General features: G+C 43.0%; 1 protein-coding gene across 2 annotated transcripts in view; it reads right to left on the bottom strand.

Moving 5' to 3' along the window:
- The window catches only part of LOC122561654 (copine-8), a 371,771-nt gene that overhangs the window by 67,549 nt on the left and 284,305 nt on the right, over positions 1-19,917 (bottom strand). For both annotated transcript variants that reach the window (XM_043713603.2, XM_043713601.2), the window contains exon 13: positions 16,590-16,651. In XM_043713603.2, the coding sequence (XP_043569538.1) occupies positions 16,590-16,651 (62 nt within the window). The remainder of the gene's footprint in view (positions 1-16,589; positions 16,652-19,917) is intronic.

Raw genomic sequence — 19,917 nt, 5'->3', positions numbered from 1 at the left:
TCAACTCCCCCTCCCACTCCACCGAGGATATGCAGGTCATTGGACTCATCCACCGCCAAACCACAACAACCCGACGGTCGGAGGAGGAGCGTCTTATCTTCCGACTGGGAACCCTCCAACCGCAGGGGATGAACTTGGACTTCACCAGTTTCTTCATCCCCCCTCCCCCCACCTTGTCTCAGCCGGATCCTTCCAGCCCGGCACCGCCTTCCTGACCTGCAGTCTTCTTCTTGACCTCTCCGCCTCCACCCTACTCCGACCTATCACCCTCACCTTGACCTCTTTCCACCTATCACATTTCCAACTCCCCTCCTCCAAGTCCCTCCTCCCTACCTTTTATCTTCTCCTGCTGAACACTCTCTGCTCATTCCTGAAGAAGGGCCTGTGCCCGAAACGTCGAATCTCCTGTTCCCTGGATGCTGCCTGACCTGCTGTGCTGTTCCAGCAATAAAGTTTCAACTTTGATCTCCAGCATCTGCAGACCTCACTTTCTCCTCGTAGGAAGTCAGTCTTGGGTCCAGCAACTGTACAGAAGGGAGCAGAGAACTAATAGGAACTGGAACTTCCTTATTTTTAAATTGCTAAGCAAAAATGTAGTGAGGCCTAGAATTCTACTATCATGAAGATTTGAAGTGAATGTGGAGGATTACTTAGCCAAAAACTAATGGAAAGATGCCAATGAAATTTCATAGCTCCAAGAAAAACTGGATCACTAAGGAGAAAACAACGTGACTTCCAGGTGCTGTGGCATAACTTGTGTGTTGGTCCCTACAGAAGTATATGGATCTTTTGAGGGGGACATAAAAAGCAAAACTTAATGCAACATAAATAGTTATGAACTAAAGTATTTAGCTATTAGTGCTTGCTCTGTTTAATTCTTACATATTATAAAATTTGTTTCAGTCTGGCATAGCTCTGTGATAATCATTTGATATTGGATTTCTCTTTGAATATTTCTTGAAAGGATCATTAACAACTTCTATGGAGTAAACTTCCCAATCAAATTTTTTTTACACATCACAAACAAAATCTGCCATGACCAGTAAAATTGAATCACATTTTACAGTAACATTGCTAATAAAACAAAACTGCATGAGAGTATTGAGGCAAAGTGAGAGTGAGTGCTCTGGACATCTGGTTATCATGAATCGGAAACTGAAATGGACTAGCCATATAAATACTACAAGAGCAGGTTGGAGATTGATAATTCTACACCAAGTAACTCACTTCCAAAAATCTGTCCAACTACCAGGCATAAGTCAGGAGCACGATAGAATACTCTCCCTCTTACCTGAATGTGTGACTCTGACAAGGAACTTGACATCATCAGGAGGAAGGAACTCACTTGATTGACATTCCACTCACGAGCCGAAACATTCACCTCCTCCAGCGTTATAATAGCACATATGAGATATACAGTAGCACTCTATCAAGCCTCCTTCAACAGAACCTTATCGTAGAATCATAAAATCTCTACAGTGTGGAAGCAGGCCATTCAGTCTATCAAGTCACATTGACCCTCTGAAAAGCGTCCCACCCAGACCCATCCCCACCCCTACCCTATCCCTGTAACCTTGCATTTCCGGTGGCTAATCCGCCTAACCTGCACATCTTCGGTCTGAGGAAAGAAACCGGAGTACCTGGAGAAAACCCACGCAGACACAGGGAGAATGTGCAAACTCCACATAGACAGTGACCGGAGGGTGGAATCAAACGCTAACTACTGAACTATCATGCCACCCCACACCTGCAATCGCTTCCATCTAAATGCAACATAACATCCTGATTTGGATCTACACATCACTCCTTCACTGTTCAAAAGCCTGGAACACCTTCCCTCACTGTACTGAGAGTACACCAGCAGCAGATGGCCTGCAGCAGTTTGAGGAGGTGGCTCATCACTACCTTCAAGGGCAATTAGGAATGGGCAACAAATTCGAGACTTGCTGGTGACACCCTAATTATAAATTTAAGATTGTAACTTGGTGCAACTTGATTATTACAAATACAAATGGGTTTATCACAAAAAAATGTAATTTTAATCAGCGTCGAATCCACCTGAGAATAACCTGGGCCAGGTAGTATAGCTCGGAACAAATGAATGGTACTGTACTTAAGGTCCTGCTATTTGCATATTTAAATTAGCGTGATTTTTATTGTATGACTATCCTGATTTCAAGCAACAGTGAGATGATCATGAAGTAAAATGTAGCAAAACTGCAAAGTTCATGCTTATAGCCATTCTCAAGAGTGAAGCCAGGCTTGTGATAGATATCGGAAGCCTCCACCAAAAAGAGGAGAGAACTTATTTACTATATTGAAAAGAGAACATTCTAAGGCTGTTATTGTTGGCAGTGACAGGACAGAAATGGGAATCACAACAGCCAAGGATAGAGAAAATCAGAGTAGCCGTGTTCAATAAAATATGGAATGAAGTGTTCAAATTGGCTGCTGTCCAGCAATGACAAACACAAGGTAGCCATCCACACAAATTACATTGTTTCCAAGTCAGTGTATCAGTAATCTTTCTCCACAAGGTCAATCCCCTGATGGAAATAGGCACAGCCTTGTTGCTGAAGCCAACCAAATGGCAAAATGCCTTTTAAAGCCTCAAACATTTCAAAGGAACTGCACTAATTACTTTAAAGTCGCTTTTATTCCAGTCCCACATGACAGCTACATTTTCATGCATGACACATGCAATTAACCTTTTATTTATTTTTCACTGATAGCTGAGGGTTTGTCACTGAGATTCCCTTAGAGGCACAGGGAAAAAGCATGATCCCAGGCCAGTCAGGGCGTAGGAGGGAGTAATCAGGGGCTGTCCTGCTCACATCTGCACTCTTATCTCAATGGCTGCAAAGTGAGCATTGATGGCCTTGGCTGCTGAGATTGTTGAGCATCACATCAAGATGGTGCTTGTAGGAATCTGGAGTAACATCAGTTAGAGCTCAGCTCCCATCATACAGGAGGGGAGGATGGCCATTTGCTGATAAATTCATGCCAGGACATGTGATCAGTTTCCCTTTGTTCGATCTGCAACTTTCAGAATATTGGCTTTGGGGTGAGATTTTAATGTTTTTGTTGTCATCAGCTTTTTGGTACTCGAATTGCGACTTGTGTCCAACTTTCATCCTCTGCCAGCAATGTAATTCCCGGAACAAGGAGAACTCGCCTTTGCAATTGCAAATCATTAAGCAAGTAAGATTGCATTTTGTGAACAGCTGGGAAACTGGCAGACCTTAAAAGCATTGCAAAGCAAATAGATCTTTTTAACATTTCAGGAGGAAAATAACCCTTTATGTTATTGTCTCTATTCGTGGTGTAAGATCATGAGGATTGGGAAAGGAAATGGACAAGAGGATCCAACATGATACTGAATCTCAATGATGTTACATATGGAGAATAAGTTCCATGAATTAGGGCCATTTACATGAATTAATGCAGGCTTAAAGAGAGATAATTTAGTTTCTACAATGATAAAGATTGAATCTTATGTTTTTTTGACTTCATGGTAGTCTTGTCATGTATCACAGAAGCTTTCTCTCCAAGTGGCCTAACAAGATCTCCTGCTACATCTTATCACACTCAGTTCAACAGCTACGTGGTGTGGCACCCCCACCCCAATCCAATTCGAGGGCCAGGCAGCCACCTGCCATTTCTGGAAGAACTTGCCACTGGCTGGATACCTGCCAAAAGACCAGAGGCCTGGCACCTGTGCCAAGTGCGCAAGGCCACTGCACACCCAAACAATTATTCACATTTTGAAGCCACCCTGCTTTCCAACTGGCAACCTTTACAAAGATTTCTGAGAAGGCAAAAAATAGTGCTGCACCTCTCTGACAGGGCTGTGGAGGTCCTGGAGAAGGGCAGTCCTCTTCCTGGCGGACCTTCAAGGAGGTAAGGAGGGCACCCCACTACTAGAACTTGCCACAAACAAGAACAGAAATTGTTTGAAAACCTCAGCAGGTTCAGCAGTATCTGCAGAAATGCTGCCAGGTTTGCTGAGCTTTTCCTGCAATTTCTGTTTTTGTTTTTGATTTAACAGCATCCGCAGTTCTTCCAGTTTTACTAGAAGCTCCCGGCCTGGTCTGAGGTTGCCACCTGGGCCAGTGCAGTGTCTACAGTCGGGAGGAATGACAGCGACCCTGCAAGAAGGGCAAAGACATTCTCCGCTCTGATAAAGGAAGTGCCCCACTCTGCTCTCTCTGCCAGCTCACACTCTCTATCTCCGCCTCCCACCAAGACTCGTGCTCTACCATTCCCTCGATCGCCCCTCACTCATTTTCATTCCTCACCCAAACCTCCCTCACCGCTAACCCTCTATGCCCTCCACACTGCTCACTCGTTCATTTGGGACACTTCACCACCTTTTCCACAACGGCACTAACAGCTGTTCCAGCCACTTCCACCTCACTCAGAAACGTTAATGTTTTGGGTCTGGTGAGTTCTGAGGAAAGGTGACCGAATCTGAAATGCCAACCCTGATTTCTCTCCACAACAGCTGCCAGATCTGCTGAGCTTTTTCAGTTAGGCGCATGCTCCCTGTCCTTGCAGCAGACTTTCAATGCTAATCACTGGTGTGCCCTCATGTACAGGTCTGTAGTTCCTAAGCATCCTGCCAGTGGATCAGAGGTGCCATGAGGATCCCAAGAGATTGGCAAATAGCAGATATCAATGCCCATGGTTGAGGGGTGTGCGCGGTTAGTGGCCATGGATGAAGCCCTGAGATGCTATCCTATGGTAACCATCATGGAGGCTCATCTCAGCCAATGGCGAACTGAAGTTGCCAGGCACCTGCTCTGACTTCCATGTTGAGAGTTCTCAGCAGTTAGTTTGTTTGTGACAGCTGGTAGGCTCAGAGGCTGCATATTAATGAGATGAGATGTGCAGTTAATGAGGTTGCTAACAAGCAATAATCTCCTTAACAGACAACTCTCCTCACCAGGAATGTAGGTAAAAGCAGCAGTGAGTTGTTCTGGACATCGAGTTTGGCCTCAGTGAACTTCTCCTGGGGTTCTGCCACATTTCTCACCACAACCCATGCCATTTAGGTGTCTATAAGAAAGCTACCTGTTTCAGTAAACTTTCAATAATCTATTAAATTGGATATTAAATAAAATTAAAGACCATGCCTACAAATTCCATCCTCAAAATATTAGATTAATTGCCAGAGAACGTTCATTTTCAGGGAAATTATAGATCTGGAACAAAGCTGCTAAGATCTGGTAAGGTGTCACAACAGCTCCTTAAAATAGAATTTGACAGGTTCTGAGAGAAGGATGTTTCCAAATATAGGTTTGATAATTTACATGTTAGCAGCGACTGTGATGAATTGTGAGCAATTGCGATCTCCTGGAGATTACTAGACTTTGGAATGTAGGGAGCTTTTTTCTGTCTGAAGATGGCATTGCTAGAAGTGAATAGATAATGTGCAAGATTACTTTGTTAAAAGGTGGACATTTTGGTTGTTGGTATAAATGAACAACTTCTCTTGATGAAGATGGGTCACAGAATTACAACACAGCATCTGATTTTCCTGCTTCATCTTAGTTTACATTATACATGTACCTGAGTGGTTATTGATACTCAACAGGATGCAATACACTGCCATATCTGTGCACTATTTTTGCTGAAGTAAACAAGAAAGAACCCACTATTGGCCAGCTGATACTTTATTGGAGTGACATTTTGCTTAAATTCATGGAGAAGAAAATCCACTCAAGTAAAAATGTTTGCCAGTGTTCTATCAAAGTCTGTGAGAAGATTTGTAGCTCGGGTGCTCGTTGTTCTGGTTCTGTTCGCCGAGCTGGGAATTTGTGTTGCAGACGTTTTGTCCCCCGTCTAAGTGACATCCTCAGTGCTTGGGAGCCGCCTGTGAAGCGCTTCTGTGATCTTTCCTCCGACATTTGTAGTGGTTTGAATCTGCCGCTTCCGGTTGTCAGTTCCAGCTGTCTGCTGCAGTGGTCGATATATTGGGTCCAGGTCGATGTCCTTATTGATTGAATCTGTGGTTGAGTGCCATGCCTCTAGGAATTCCCTGGCTGTTCTCTGTTTGGCTTGTCCTATAATAGTAGTGTTGTCCCAGTCGAATTCATGTTGCTTGTCATCTGCGTGTGTGGCTACTAAGGATAGCTGGTCGTGTCGTTTCGTGGCTAGTTGGTGTTCATGGATGCGGATGCACACAAACCAACAGCCACTCTCAGACAACAACTCACCAGAATGAAGGACCCAATACCCAGCATGAGTAAAACCAATGTAGTGTACAAAATACCATGCAAGGACTGCACAAAACACTACATAGGACAAACAGGAAGACAGCTAACGATCCGCATCCATTAATATTGGGTCATGCTGAAACAGCCGAAGTCTTGAGTAACTATTTTGTGCCAGTCTTCACATTGGAAGATGTGTCTAACATGCCAAAAAATGATGTTAAGGATATGATGGGAGGTGAGGACCTCAATTCAATTGTTATCACGGAAAGGATAGTGTTGAGCAAACTTGAGGATCTAATGATAAATAAGTCCCCTGGTTCTGATGAAATGCATGCCAGGGTGCTGAAAGAAATGGCCGAAGTTATAGTAGATTCAGTCATGGTAGTTTACCAAACTTCACTGGACTCCAGGTCCCAGCAGACTGGAAGACAGCGAATGTCACACTGCTGTTTTAAAAATGGTGTAGGCAAAAGGCAGGCAACTATAGGCCAGTTAGCTTAACATCTGTAGTTGGGAAAATGCTGGAGGCTCCCATTAAAGAAGAAATCGTGAGACACCTGGATGGAAAGGGTTCCATCAGGCAGATACAACATGGATTCAGGAAGGGAAGGTAGAGTTTGATAAACCTACTTGAGTTCTTTGAGGATGTAACAAGCACGGTGAATGGAGGGGAACAGGTAGATGTTGTATACTCAGATTTTCAGAAGGCATTTGATAAGGTGCCATATAAAAAACTCATACATAAGATAAGAATGCATGGAGTTGCAGGGAATGTGTTAGTATGGATAGAGGACTAGTTAACCAACAGAAAGCAGAGATTTGGGATAAATGGATCTTTCTCTGGTTGGAGATCAGTGGTGCGCGGAGTGCCAAAAGGGTCAGTGTTAGGCCCTCAACTGTTCATGATATTTAAATGATTTGGAAGAGGAGACCAAGTGCAATGTATCCAAGACTGCTGATGACACTAAATTCAGTGGAAAGGCAAACTGTGCAGAGCATGTGGAGGGTCTGCAGAGAGATTTAGACAGATTAAGTGAATGGGAAAGGTTCTCGCAGTTGGAGTACAATGTTGGTAAATGTGAGGTTATCCACTTTGGAAGTAAAAATAGTAGGTCAGAGTATTATTTAAATGGTAAAAGGCTGCAGCATGCTGTTGTGCAGAGGGACTTAGGATTGCTCTCACATGAATAGCTAAATGTTGATTAGCAGGTGCAACAGGTAATCAGGAAGGCAAACAGAATATTGGCTTTCATTGCTCGAGGGATTGGATTTAAGAGCAGGGAGGTTCTGCTGCAATTGTACAAGGTGTTGGTGAGGCTGCACCTGGAGTATTGTGCGCAGATCTGATCTCCTCACTTGAGGAAGGATGTACTGGCTTTGGAGGCGGGACGGAACAGGTTCACCAGGTTGATTCCAGAGATGAGGGGGTTACCCTATGAGGAGAGGTTGAGCCACCTGGGACTGTAATCCCTAGAATTTAGAAGAATGAGAGGGGAGCTTATGAAATTATGAAAGGGATAGATAAGATAGAGGCAGGCAAGTTGTTTCTGCTGGTGGGTAGAGGACATGGCCTCAAGATTAGGGGGCGTAGATTTAGGACACAGATGAGGAAGAACTGTTTTTCCCAGAGAGTAGTGAATCTATGAAATTCTCTGCCCCAGGAAGCAGTAGAGACAGCTTCATAAATATATTCAAGACACAGTTGGATGGGTTCTTGCATGGTAAGGGAATTAAGGGTTATGGGGAAATTGCAGTTAGGAGAAAATGAGACGCTGGGTAAATCAGCCACGATTGTAATGAATGGTGGAGCAGGCTCAATGGGCCAAATGGCCTATTCCTGCTTCTATTACTATGAAACTATAAACCTGAGACCCCAACACTGAGAGTCAGCAGTTTAACCACTGAGCCACCATGCCACCTCTCGATCCACTAATAGTATACTTCTGCACTTCAATGCTGCACCTCCGGGTACTATAGCAACTCTCACTGCAATGCTGCAGCAATTCTGCATTCGACCAGGCACTCAGCTCATGGATGTGACCTGGCTGCATCGTTGGCCTTTTCAATTGCTTTCTTAGTGCTCAATTACTCCGAGAATGCCTGGATGTTCACAGCATCCCTGCCTTGCCTTTCCGCACCTTGCCTCACAGCCTGAGCCACTAGGCTCAGAGTACTGGTGTATTATAATGCTATTTAGTGAAGGGGCAAAGCCAGGAAGCTGTCATAGTTGTTGGCAGTCCTCAGCCAAGTACAAACAAAAAGGATAGCACTCACTCAATGAGTCCTAGTAAAATAAGTTAAGCCAGTCTTTGATATATTCCAGAGGCTTGGGGACAGTCAACCAACAATGTGGGATGGTCAGGGTCAGGATTACCTCTTCATAACGGATGAGGAAGAGAATGTCAGGCAGCCCACCACTTGTCTGGACTTTTTCTGTTGTGGGCTGTTTACCTCCTGGGATCAGAATGAGAGAGGTATTAAAGGGTGGCTACTTTTGGTACAGGTGGGTTGCTGTCCTCAGTGAGTGAGTAGGCAGTGCAGACCCTGCAGGGTAAATGGTGTCAGGGGTTGGGGTGGGTGTGAATGAGTGAGGGAAAATATTGTAGATGCTACTGTGAGTGGTACAGTGGTGAACCTTGGTGGGATGTTGGTACAGTAGCAGAGTGCAGTATCAAAGAGTAGACAGTGGTATTTACACTGGCAGAGAGAAGCAAGTCATCACTTTTCTTCTTATAGTGTTGTGTGTTCCTCCAGAGGGCTGAGATTCCACTGACCCAGGTGACAAACCCAGACCAGGCTGCCATAGTCTGGTATCATGGCCTCCATTTCCAGTCCTGGGGCAAAATGACATCACCCTCTGTACCATCTTGCATAGCAGGATCTCCACGTCCCTGCCCATAATGCAAGGCACGAAGTTCCCCTTGTTTGCAGTGTCTAGGACAAATATCAAGAACTGTGCAGGACATGCATGGACTGACATTGCTTAACTGAGTAAAGCAACAGGCTTTTGAAATGGCCCGAGTGCCAGGGAAACCAGTCCATTCTGGAATATCTCAGCAGCGGTGAGTTGTTCTGGGCATGATGAATGGCAGAAGGGGAGCTAGAATTGAGTGGCATCAATTGGATGGAATATGCAGTGAATAAGGCGATTTTGGAAAGAGCTGATGGAGAAAGCTCACTAGGTCTTGTTGAGATTTGCACGGGGTTTCTCTCTACAAAACTGAGCATGGGCCAAAAACAAAGTTTCAGCCCAGTATTTCTGTTTACACCCAGAAAGATTCTGATCCAGTGTGTCTCCAAAAGTAAAGAAAGGAATTGACTCCATGGCAAAATATGGTTTTCTAACCTGTCACAAACATCAACATACTGGTGCTTGCAGATGATGCCAGTGCTTAAACCCAACTGATATCCTTACTGGCATAAAATTCACTAAAGAGGAGGAAAACAACAACAAACTCCCATTCCTAGATGTCGCATTAGAGCAAACAGGCAATGGGGAACTTCAAATCAGCGTCCACAGGAAAACAACACATGCGGGCCAAATATTGATCTATAGAAGCAATCATCCCAACATCCACAAATGAAGCTGCATTAAAACGTCATTTCAATGAGCCACCACATGCTGCAGCACAGAGGAACTACGCAGAGTATTCAAAAATAAGAGGTACCCTGGGCCCCAGCTATGCCTGTCTCTTTGTTGGCTACGTAGAACAGTTGATCTTCTGTAATTACACCGGCACCACTCCCCACCTCTTCCTCCGCTACATTGATGACTGCATTGGCGCCAGCTCGTGCTCCCGCGAGGAGGTTGAGCAATTCATCAACTTCACCAACACATTCCACCCTGACCTTAAATTTACCTGGACCATCTCTGACACCTCCCTCCCCTTCCTGGACCTCTCCCTCTCCATCAGTGACGACCGACTTGACACTGACATTTTCTACAAACCCACCGACTCCCACAGCTACCTGGATTACACCTCTTCCCACCCTACCTCTTGCAAAAATGCCATCCCGTATTCCCAATTCCTCCGCCTCCGACGTATCTGCTCCCAGGAGGAGCGGTTCCACCATAGAACACACCAGATGGCCTCCTTCTTTAGAGACCGCAATTTCCCTTCCCACGTGGTTAAAGATGCCCTCGAACGCATCTCATCCACATCCCGCACCTCTGCCCTCAGACCCAACCCCTCCAACCGCAACAAGGACAGAACGCCCCTGGTGCTCACCTTCCACCCTACCAACCTTCGCATAAACCAAATCATCAGCCGACATTTCCGCCACCTCCAAACAGACCCCACCACCAGGGATATATTTCCCTCCCCACCCCTCTCCGCCTTCCGCAAAGACCGTTCCCTCCGTGACCACCTGGTCAGGTCCACGCCCCCCTACGACCCACCCTCCCATCCTGGCACTTTCCCCTGCCACCGCAGGAACTGTAAAACCTGTGCCCACACCTCCTCCCTCACCTCCATCCAAGGCCCTAAAGGAGCCTTCCACATCCATCAAAGTTTTACCTGCACATCCACTAATATCATCTATTGTATCCGTTGCTCCCGATGCGGTCTCCTCTACATTGGGGAGACTGGGCGCCTCCTAGCAGAGCGCTTTAGGGAACATCTCAGAGACACCCGCACCAATCAACCAAATCACCCCGTGGCCCAACATTTCAACTCCCCCTCCCACTCTGCCGAGGATATGGAGGTGCTGGGCCTCCTCCACCGCCGCTCCCTCACCACCAGATGCCTGGAGGAAGAACGCCTCATCTTCCGCCTCGGAACACTTCAACCCCAGGGCATCAATGTGGATTTCAACAGTTTCCTCATTTCCCCTTCCCCCACCTCATCCTAGCTTCAAACCTCCAGCAACTCGATCCCCTGACTTGTCCGGACTTGTCCGACCTGCCCAGCTCCTTTTCCACCTATCCACTCCACCCTCTCCTCCTGACCTATCACCTTCATCTCCTTCCCCACTGACCTATTGTACTCTACGCTACTCTCTCCCCACCCCCACCCTCCTCTAGCTTATCTCTCCACGCTTCAGGCTCTCTGCCTTTATTCCTGAAGGGCTTTTGCCCGAAACGTCGATTTTGCCTGTCCTCGGATGCTGCCTGAATTGCTGTGCTCTTCCAGCACCACTGATCCAGAACCCAATGAACACAGTCCGCCAATTTCTCAGCAACAAACCAAAAAGCAGGCAAAACACGTCCAGAAACTCTAGCCACTCTCCCCTACATCAAAGACATCTTGGAATTGACCGCCAGACTACTCAGACTCCTTGGTATCATGGTAGCCCACAAACCCACCAACACACTAACACAGCAGCTGATGAACTTGAAAGACCCTCTACAGTCAACAAGCAAAACTAATGCCATTTGCAAAATACCTTGCAAGAAATGTCACAAACACTACATTGGACAAACAGGCAGAAAACTAGCCACCAGGATACATGAACATCAACTAGCCACGAAATGACATGGCCCTCTCTCACGAGTATCCTTATATATGGATGAGGAAGGACACCATTTTGACTGGGACAAACATCCATCCTAGGACAAGCCAAATAGAGACATGCGCGAGAATTCCTAGAAGCATGGCATTCCAACTGGAACTCTATCAACAAGCACATCGACTTGGATCCCATTTACCAACTCCTGAGAAAAAGAACAGGAAATGACATCACCAACCCAAGGAAACCCAAACATATAAGTCGAAAGTAGTTTACACCACCAGTGCTTCATCCGGAGGCTCACTGAAGATGCTACCTAGTATGATGACGAAACGTCTGAAAACGAACCTTCCAGCTCAGCGAGCAAACCTATATCCAGAATCTCAACCTGAGCTATAAATATTCTCAAAACAATCTATTAGAATTTTCTTAGATCTTACATAGCTGAAAAAAGCTGTTGAACGCAAGCTAAATGTATCTGTGGGTTAGCTAAATTTCCAAAGAATTCAGTCTTGAAGCTAGATCCAAAAGTGATTTTTAATAATTACCCCCTCAGTAAAACTTCTAAGTTGCTCATACTCTTAATTATTCCTTCCCAAAGATTTTGCTTCAATACCCTTGGGCATCACACTGGCTCGTCCAGATAACAATGTCAAGCTCCTGGAAGGACTTGGAAGAGCTGTACATCACACAATGATATGTGGATCCATGGAGCTAGTCAGATAGAACACAACACTGCAATGCTACAATACCTACCAGAAAAAGGACTTACTCTCAAAAACAAACATGAATTCTCATACTGTCACATCCTTGGGCGTATTGTGGATGAACCTCATGTCAGACTTAATTCACAGTGGTACAAATATTCAAGGCATTTACAGTTCTTCAGAAAATGACTGAACTCCAGAGATTCATGGGTATGGTAGGCCTAGTTAGAGATGACAGAGGAGTAGGATGTCTGAGCTGAAGCTCATCCATTCTGTCTGTTTCTTTCCTTTTTCTCCCCCTCTCTTCATGATTTTTCTTTCCTTTTTCATTTTACCTCCCATCCTCAGGCAGCATCTGCAATGTCGTGGATGAAAGCGAACGCGGACTCCTAGCTTCAGTGTGGGCTTGACTCCCGACCTGAAGGTGAAGCCCAGTGTTATCTGGATTGGAATGCCTATTATTCTGAACTCTTATTTCTCTATTTTTCTAACTTATTGCTGAGCTTTTAATTTATTTGTCTAACTTTTGTATCTAAGAATTTGTACTTAAGAATCTGTACCCAAGTACCTTGGTACCTAAGATGGCACCATAAGTGGTGACTTGTACTCTCATGAGTACAGAGAAAGTTTACATGGGACAATAAAGCTAATTCTAATTTTAATTCTAATTCTAACCCCAATTCTAGTTCTAACCTAACTACAGTCCATGAGTAACTACATAGCTGTTACTTAGTTCAGGACAATACATGGCTCTGGGGCCAAATACACAGAGATCTTTTGAGAAAATGTCAGAAGCATTGCTATCACTTGATATTTTAGTTCACTGTGACCCAGAGTTACTCCCCATTATTGCTGTAGATGACCATCCGCAGTTTTGGGAGCTGCACTCTCAGATACAGATGGATGAAAAGTTCTGACCAGTTTATTATACATTGTGTTCACGGACAGATATAAGTCAGAGATATGCTGTGATAGAGAATGAACCAGTAGCTGCTGTAGGGGATTGAGAGAAGTTCACAGATTATGTTCTTGGTCTCCACTTTAAGTTAAAGGCAGACCACAAGTTCTGAGTCACACTTTAAATTCTAAGGAGATGGTAAAATTGTATCCATGAGCGCAACAATTCAGATGATGATGAGATTTCCTATAAAGACGAGTGTACGTCCTGGAAAAGTAGCTGAATATTGTACACCAGTGGCAAAGCCCCAACAAGGTAACACAGTCCTTGTAGTAGATCTGGAGTGTTTGCATCAATAACAGTCATAACTCTCCCAGCAAAAGCTCAGCGACTGATGAAAACAGAAATCTGAAGAAGATTATGTTTGGGTCAGAGAGTATTGCGGTGACGTCAATGGCCTGTACAACCCATTGTCAGACAGTGCTTTGGGTAGCTCTGATGATGTATTCATTTATGATGGACAGGTGGTAATTCTGAGAATTCTGATATTTAATCCAAATGATATATTGCTTTGTTCTGTTAATTATCAGGTCATTAAAGTGAAATTATTATATCATTTAATACATTTCGATTGGATCTGCCTGAAAGAATATGATTTTCAGTTTTACAGCCACTGAAACATTATCTTTTCAATTCAATCACTAATGATAATTTCACAGTAGAAAATTGACTGCATTCCGAGTTTTATTCAAGTTCAACAATTATATTTCAGAAAGTAACTGTGAATAAAACCAAAGTTAAATAATATGTTATCCATAACTAATGTCCAACAAGTGCATTCCATGGTACCACAAAAACATATGATGTAAAAGAGATTTGATTACTTAATTAAACTGATGCTCAATAGAAAAAACTGTAAATACATTGTGCCCAATAGCTGTCCATAAATCTATTTAATATGTTAAAAAATTCAAATGAAAGGATTATGCTTTTCTAGGCTTTTGCTAGATAAATTAAACAAATCAATCTCTAAAGCTGCCTGTGACAAAGCAGCTGATGAAATCACCGCATAATTGTTTTGAACTGCCTTCACTGTCACCAGTAAAATTACACTTGAAGGTTAACATCTATTAAAGCATAATATTGCACTTGTGCTTGACTGGTTTACAAAGCACACTTAATTTGAACTGGGATGGAAAGATACAGTTCAGTGGTTTGAAACATAATTTCAGCAGAAAATATAATCTCAGGCAACAGCATTTTCTGCTAATAGTTAATTGCCCAAATCTTCCAAAATGGGAGTGGCCTCCAACTCTACTTCAGTTGCTGATGTGCCTCAGGAACCTGAGGATGTCCTGACATCAGTGGTACCTTCTACAGATTGTGTTTTGGGGTGAGGTTGATGAAGGACAATGTCAGTTTTGATATGTATAGTGATGATGTGCAGCTTTTCCTCAGCACCTCCTCCTCACTCAATAATTTAATTATTAAATTATCAGACTGTTTATCTGACATCTTGCACTGGATGTGCAGAGTTTTCTGCAATTAAATATTGAACAAAAACTAGAATTTTCAGTCACCACTTGGAACATGTTCACTACCTACCATTCCATCCATCTCCCTGATAACAGTTTGAGATTAAGCCAATATGTTCACAATCTCCATCCTGAATTGAGATTCCAACTTCATTTTTGTGCCATCATGATGACTACTTGTTTCCATCTACCATTAAACTTCACCCTATTTCAGCTCAGCTGATACTGAAACCCTCATTCATGGCTTTGTTACCTCAAAATTTGATTATTCTAATGTATTTCTGGCTGCTTTCCTACATTCTACCATCAGGAAACTTTAGGTCACCCAAAACTCTTACTAGTCACTTAAGTCACAGTAGGTCACATTCACCTATTACCCCTCTGCTCACTCACCGACACTGGCTCTCTGTCAAACAACACGCTGATTTTAAAATTCTCGTCCTTGTTTTCAAACACGTCCATGGCCTGCCCTTGCTTATCTCTAATCTACTATGGACCCACAACCCTGTGAGATTGTTACCTTCCTCTAATTCTGTGGCATTTTGTGAATCCCTAATTTTAATTGCTCCTCCACTAGTTGCATTAACCCCAATTCACTCTCCATACCTCTCTCTGTCTTTCTACTTCATTTTACATCTTTAACACACTGCTTAAAACCTAACTCTTTAACCAAGCTTTTAGCCTCTGCCTTAATGTCAACCTTGTGTGTGTGACACAGTATGTGGCTTAAAAAAAACATAGTGTTTCTAACATTCCTGTTGAGTGGCTTGGGGTAATTCATGATGTTAAGGTTGCTATATAAATCCAAATTTTCATTGTTCAAATTAGGAGACCCTCACAAAGCTTTGTGAATTTTGAAAACATAATTGCATAAGGAATTCATGGGAATTTGTGTTGTACACAGCACTTGTGTAAAGTTCTCTACAGGGAACACTGATTTACAGATTAGATATTAGTATAGATCTCTGACTGGAATTTTGTATCCAAGGATCTTCTTTATTAAACAAAATTTATTTCATTGTGTTCTTTTCCACGAACAATTTGGCCTGTTTGTTCTAATCAATGACAGAAAATCAGGCTGCTTGCAGTTAATACAATAAATCCTTTCATTTCTTGAAAATCACTGATGGTGACATCATATCATTGCAACATGAAAGCCATAATGGCCGATACTTCAACATACTGCCTAGGCACTCAATCTGTAAACACATCAGTGTTGGCATATACAAAGATGCCACTATACACGTGGAATGGAAAATATTCTCTGGTAGTTTTAACTTTAATCATTCCAGTCTCTAACTTTAATTGAATGCAAAGAGCATGTAATTATTAAAATACTTCAGATTCTAAATTTAAGTCATTAATAATTCATGCTCCAGTACCTAGCAACATAAGAGTGACAACAAGTTTTAAATTACTAGCTCTAGAAATGGAGTCGAATTCAAATTCCATGTTCCAGAAATAATTAATAGATCATATACAAGGGGTTAATTGAGGCTAGTTTACTCATTTTTCTGTTGCTAAATATGGAGTATGTCAAGGATATTGGAAAGTTATATGACCATCAAATATACCTTTTGAAATGAAAAAGACTTATTTTTTAAATCACTGTTACTAGTCAAGAATGCAATGTTAAATAGTAATCAGATTTTGCAGTAAATTATAATGGGTATTTGAAAGAGAAAAAGTTCAAGTCACTCATTAAATGACATTAAAGTTTGATATTCTCATTTAAAGGTATGTATTAAACGTATGATTTAAATTGAACAAATTAAATACTCACCCTCCTCTAATGTAATCAAGGAACGTGCACTCAGTTTCAACTGCAAAGGAAAGCAATGTTACCTAGAAAAAAAAACAGAAACAATAATTTTGTCTCATGTGGAGTTATTACTGTGCAAACTGAAAACAAACACTACAACACCCTCCTGATAAATGTTAAGAAGGACAATGAAACAGGAACAACACCTCAAACAGGAAAATGAAAACTGTTGGAATTAATGTGGGAATGTGTGCCATATTACAAAGCACTTGTCTTCCTCTTACAGCTGAAGAATTTGCACAATTTTCTTACTTTCAAATCAGTTGTTCCATTTGACTGTCTACTAAACTGGAGTTCTTAGGTGGGAAAGTTCTCAGTGCTCAGTTGCGTTTTATTTTACTTCAAAATAATTGGAAATGAAATTAATCATGAGCAATAGCTTAAAACGAATAACTACCAATTAACAGTCCAACTTAAAACATGCCGTATTCCTCTAATGTCAGTGAGAAGGAAGAAAAAGAGTTTATATTTGGACAATGTCTTTCGCAAATTCAGGACATCCTCCCAAAATGCTGTACAGCCAATGGAATACTTCCAACCTGAAGTCCCAGCTTTTGACATAGGAAATGCAGCATCCAGTTTGTGTACAGCAAAGTCCATGGTTCAAAACCTCAACACCTGAAAGACACACCATCGGCTAGTGCAGCACTAAAGTGTCTATCTGAATTACATCCTAAAGTCACAGATGCCGGACATGACTTCAAGATCTAATAGTAACAGTGTGACTGCCGAACCAAGATCATTAATTGGGAGGAGTGGTCTTTTGGTTTGCTATTGCTTACTTCGTATATTGGCACAAGACTAATAATTCACCCACCTTCCCCCTCCTCCAATCAGCCAATATTTCTTTCACCAGATTTTAATGAAGTACAAGATTTTATTTATGACTATATTACCTGAAAATTGCTTGATTGGAATTTGCTAGTAGTTTAAAGGGAAAATGATCAAACTGTAAGTTGCCACCAACTTTACATCCTATATCCCACAACACCACATCCCTGTGGTTTACGTTCTGTCACCAACACAAGCCTTTTTAACTATTTTAATCTAAATTTTTAAATTATGAAAAAGCACTTGATATCTGTATTTCTCTTTGCTCTTCCTTCCTTGAATTCATCGATCTTCCATGTGAGAGTTCAGAGAGACCTGAGGCCAGATTTGCGAGACTCGATTCAAGCTGAAATGGAGGAGGGTGACCTAAAAATATTACATCAAGCCACCAGATATCCCACTTCCAATTCCAACAATTCCAATTTTTCAGAAGGCAGGAAAAGCACAATGTCTGAACTGGTTTACACTCCTCAACAGGCCAACTGAGATCATTGAGAGCTAGGAACTTTCTGGGCTTTGCTGCAAGTAGCTAGTGATTTCAGAGCTGTCTACTTCAGGGAGTAAAAGGTGAGGACCAGCTCAGGGACAAAGCAGGGGGCCCAACAAAAAGTAAGTGGTCAACTCTTTAACATTAAAGTTGCAGGAGCCTATCACAGGGCAAGGAAGAAGTCAAAGTTTAGGACTTTCTCATTTCAAAGAGCTGTCACCGTTCTGGAATTGTGCAGGCAAAGAACAACTGGTAAGGGAAGTAGGACCCCAACTGACCACTAATAAGACTGCTGCTGGAAATGATCCATTGGAGATGAGGAGCAGCAGCCAACAAAGGGAAGGGCACTGGCAGAGGGAAGCACTGAGGGAGATGAAGGAGAAGGGGACACCACCCACAGTATAGGCGCATGTGAAGGTACATGTTGATGGTTAAGAATCAGAACTGAAAAGATACAGTGGATCTCTAGGGAGAGAGTCTAACACGATGGCGACCTGGTCAGTATGGAACTCTGTGGCATCTCACAAATGGCTGGCTATACATGGAATTATAGAATCAGAGAAACCTATAGTGTGCACACTGGCCATTTGGCCCCTCAAGTCCACACTAACTCTCTAAAAAACATCTCACCCTGAGATCCAACACTCTACCCTATCCCTATAACCATGCATTTTTCATAGCTAATCTACCTAGCCTGCACATCCCTGGACACTATGGGCAATTTAGCATGGCCACTCCACCTAACCTGCATACCTTTGGATTGTGGGAAGAAAGCGAAGAACATAAAGGAAACCCACACAGACACAGGGAGAATGTGTAAACTCCACACAGACAGTCACATGAGAGGGAAATTGAACCAGGGACCCTGGTGCTGTGAGGCAGCAGTGCTGGCCACTGACCATACCGTCCCTCTACACTGCTACATCACCAAGATGGGAGGTGCTTACATCACTAAAGGCAGACAATATTTCAGATTCACAACTGATGGAAAATCACAAGCTTGGTGAACTGGGAAGGAGTGTCCTGCAATACCCTACTGCAATGATCTCAAACACTGTGATGATCTACTATGCTCTCCCTGTCATGGACCTCCAGTGACATGTGGATATTGAAGATGGTGAGTTATAACAGAATTATAACAGAAGGCAAGAGAGGAGAGGGAGATGACACTGAGCAGAAGAAGTGCTTCTATCAGTGACAAAGCAGCCTCTTCCTCCTACCATCTGGGAAAAAGAGCTTCCTCCTGTACTTCATAGGTGCCAGGCCCCTGGCTGCCTGGTGATAACTCATCTCCTCATGGGACATTATGAGGTCTTATTAGCAGGACAACCAGATAACTCAGCGATGACTGGCTTCAGAGTATGACACCCATCTCCATTATTGCCCCCATTAGCTTTATTTTACGGGAAACTCCACATCAAAGCATTTCACCAGGAAACTCCGAACTTCAGTCAATTTCTCAATCGGTTTCTGATGTAAAAACAGACCCAACTCCCTCAGTGTGTTTTGCTCCCTCGGTGTGAAAAATTGGCTGCTGGAATGCGCTTTCTGAATATCACAGAAACTTGCTTCAGCAATTTAGTTTTGCATTGAATGCCAAGTATCATGACTGATGAGTAAAAAGTCATGAACATGACCATTTACACTGAAGTGAAACTGGGAGCTGAACTTTGAATTGTTGGACAAGGAATGGATGTGTGCAGAATTTGAAAATGGCATTCACATAAGGTGGCATTAAAGTTTGCAATTTTCAACAGGGCTGCAGGAGGAAGAAACAGGAAACTCGCTCAACGCCACTTAATTAATACACCTTCAGACATCTTAAGGAATTTGTTAAAGAGGCCTGTTGGATTTGCAATCTTATTTTCCCCCATACAGGTGGAACAGTTTGGCCACCTTATGCACAGCTGTTGGAGACAAAACACACCAAAAAGTAGCGAATTTTGTGAAATTTGAAGGGTCAACTGGCGC

The sequence above is a fragment of the Chiloscyllium plagiosum genome, unplaced genomic scaffold (assembly GCF_037043375.1).
Source record: "Chiloscyllium plagiosum isolate Xiang-an unplaced genomic scaffold, Cpla_swu_hap1 HiC_scaffold_23, whole genome shotgun sequence".
Classification (NCBI taxonomy): Eukaryota; Metazoa; Chordata; class Chondrichthyes; order Orectolobiformes; family Hemiscylliidae; genus Chiloscyllium; species Chiloscyllium plagiosum.
The sequence above is the reverse complement of the archived record's forward strand: the minus strand, read 5'-3'. Positions and strand labels throughout refer to the sequence as shown.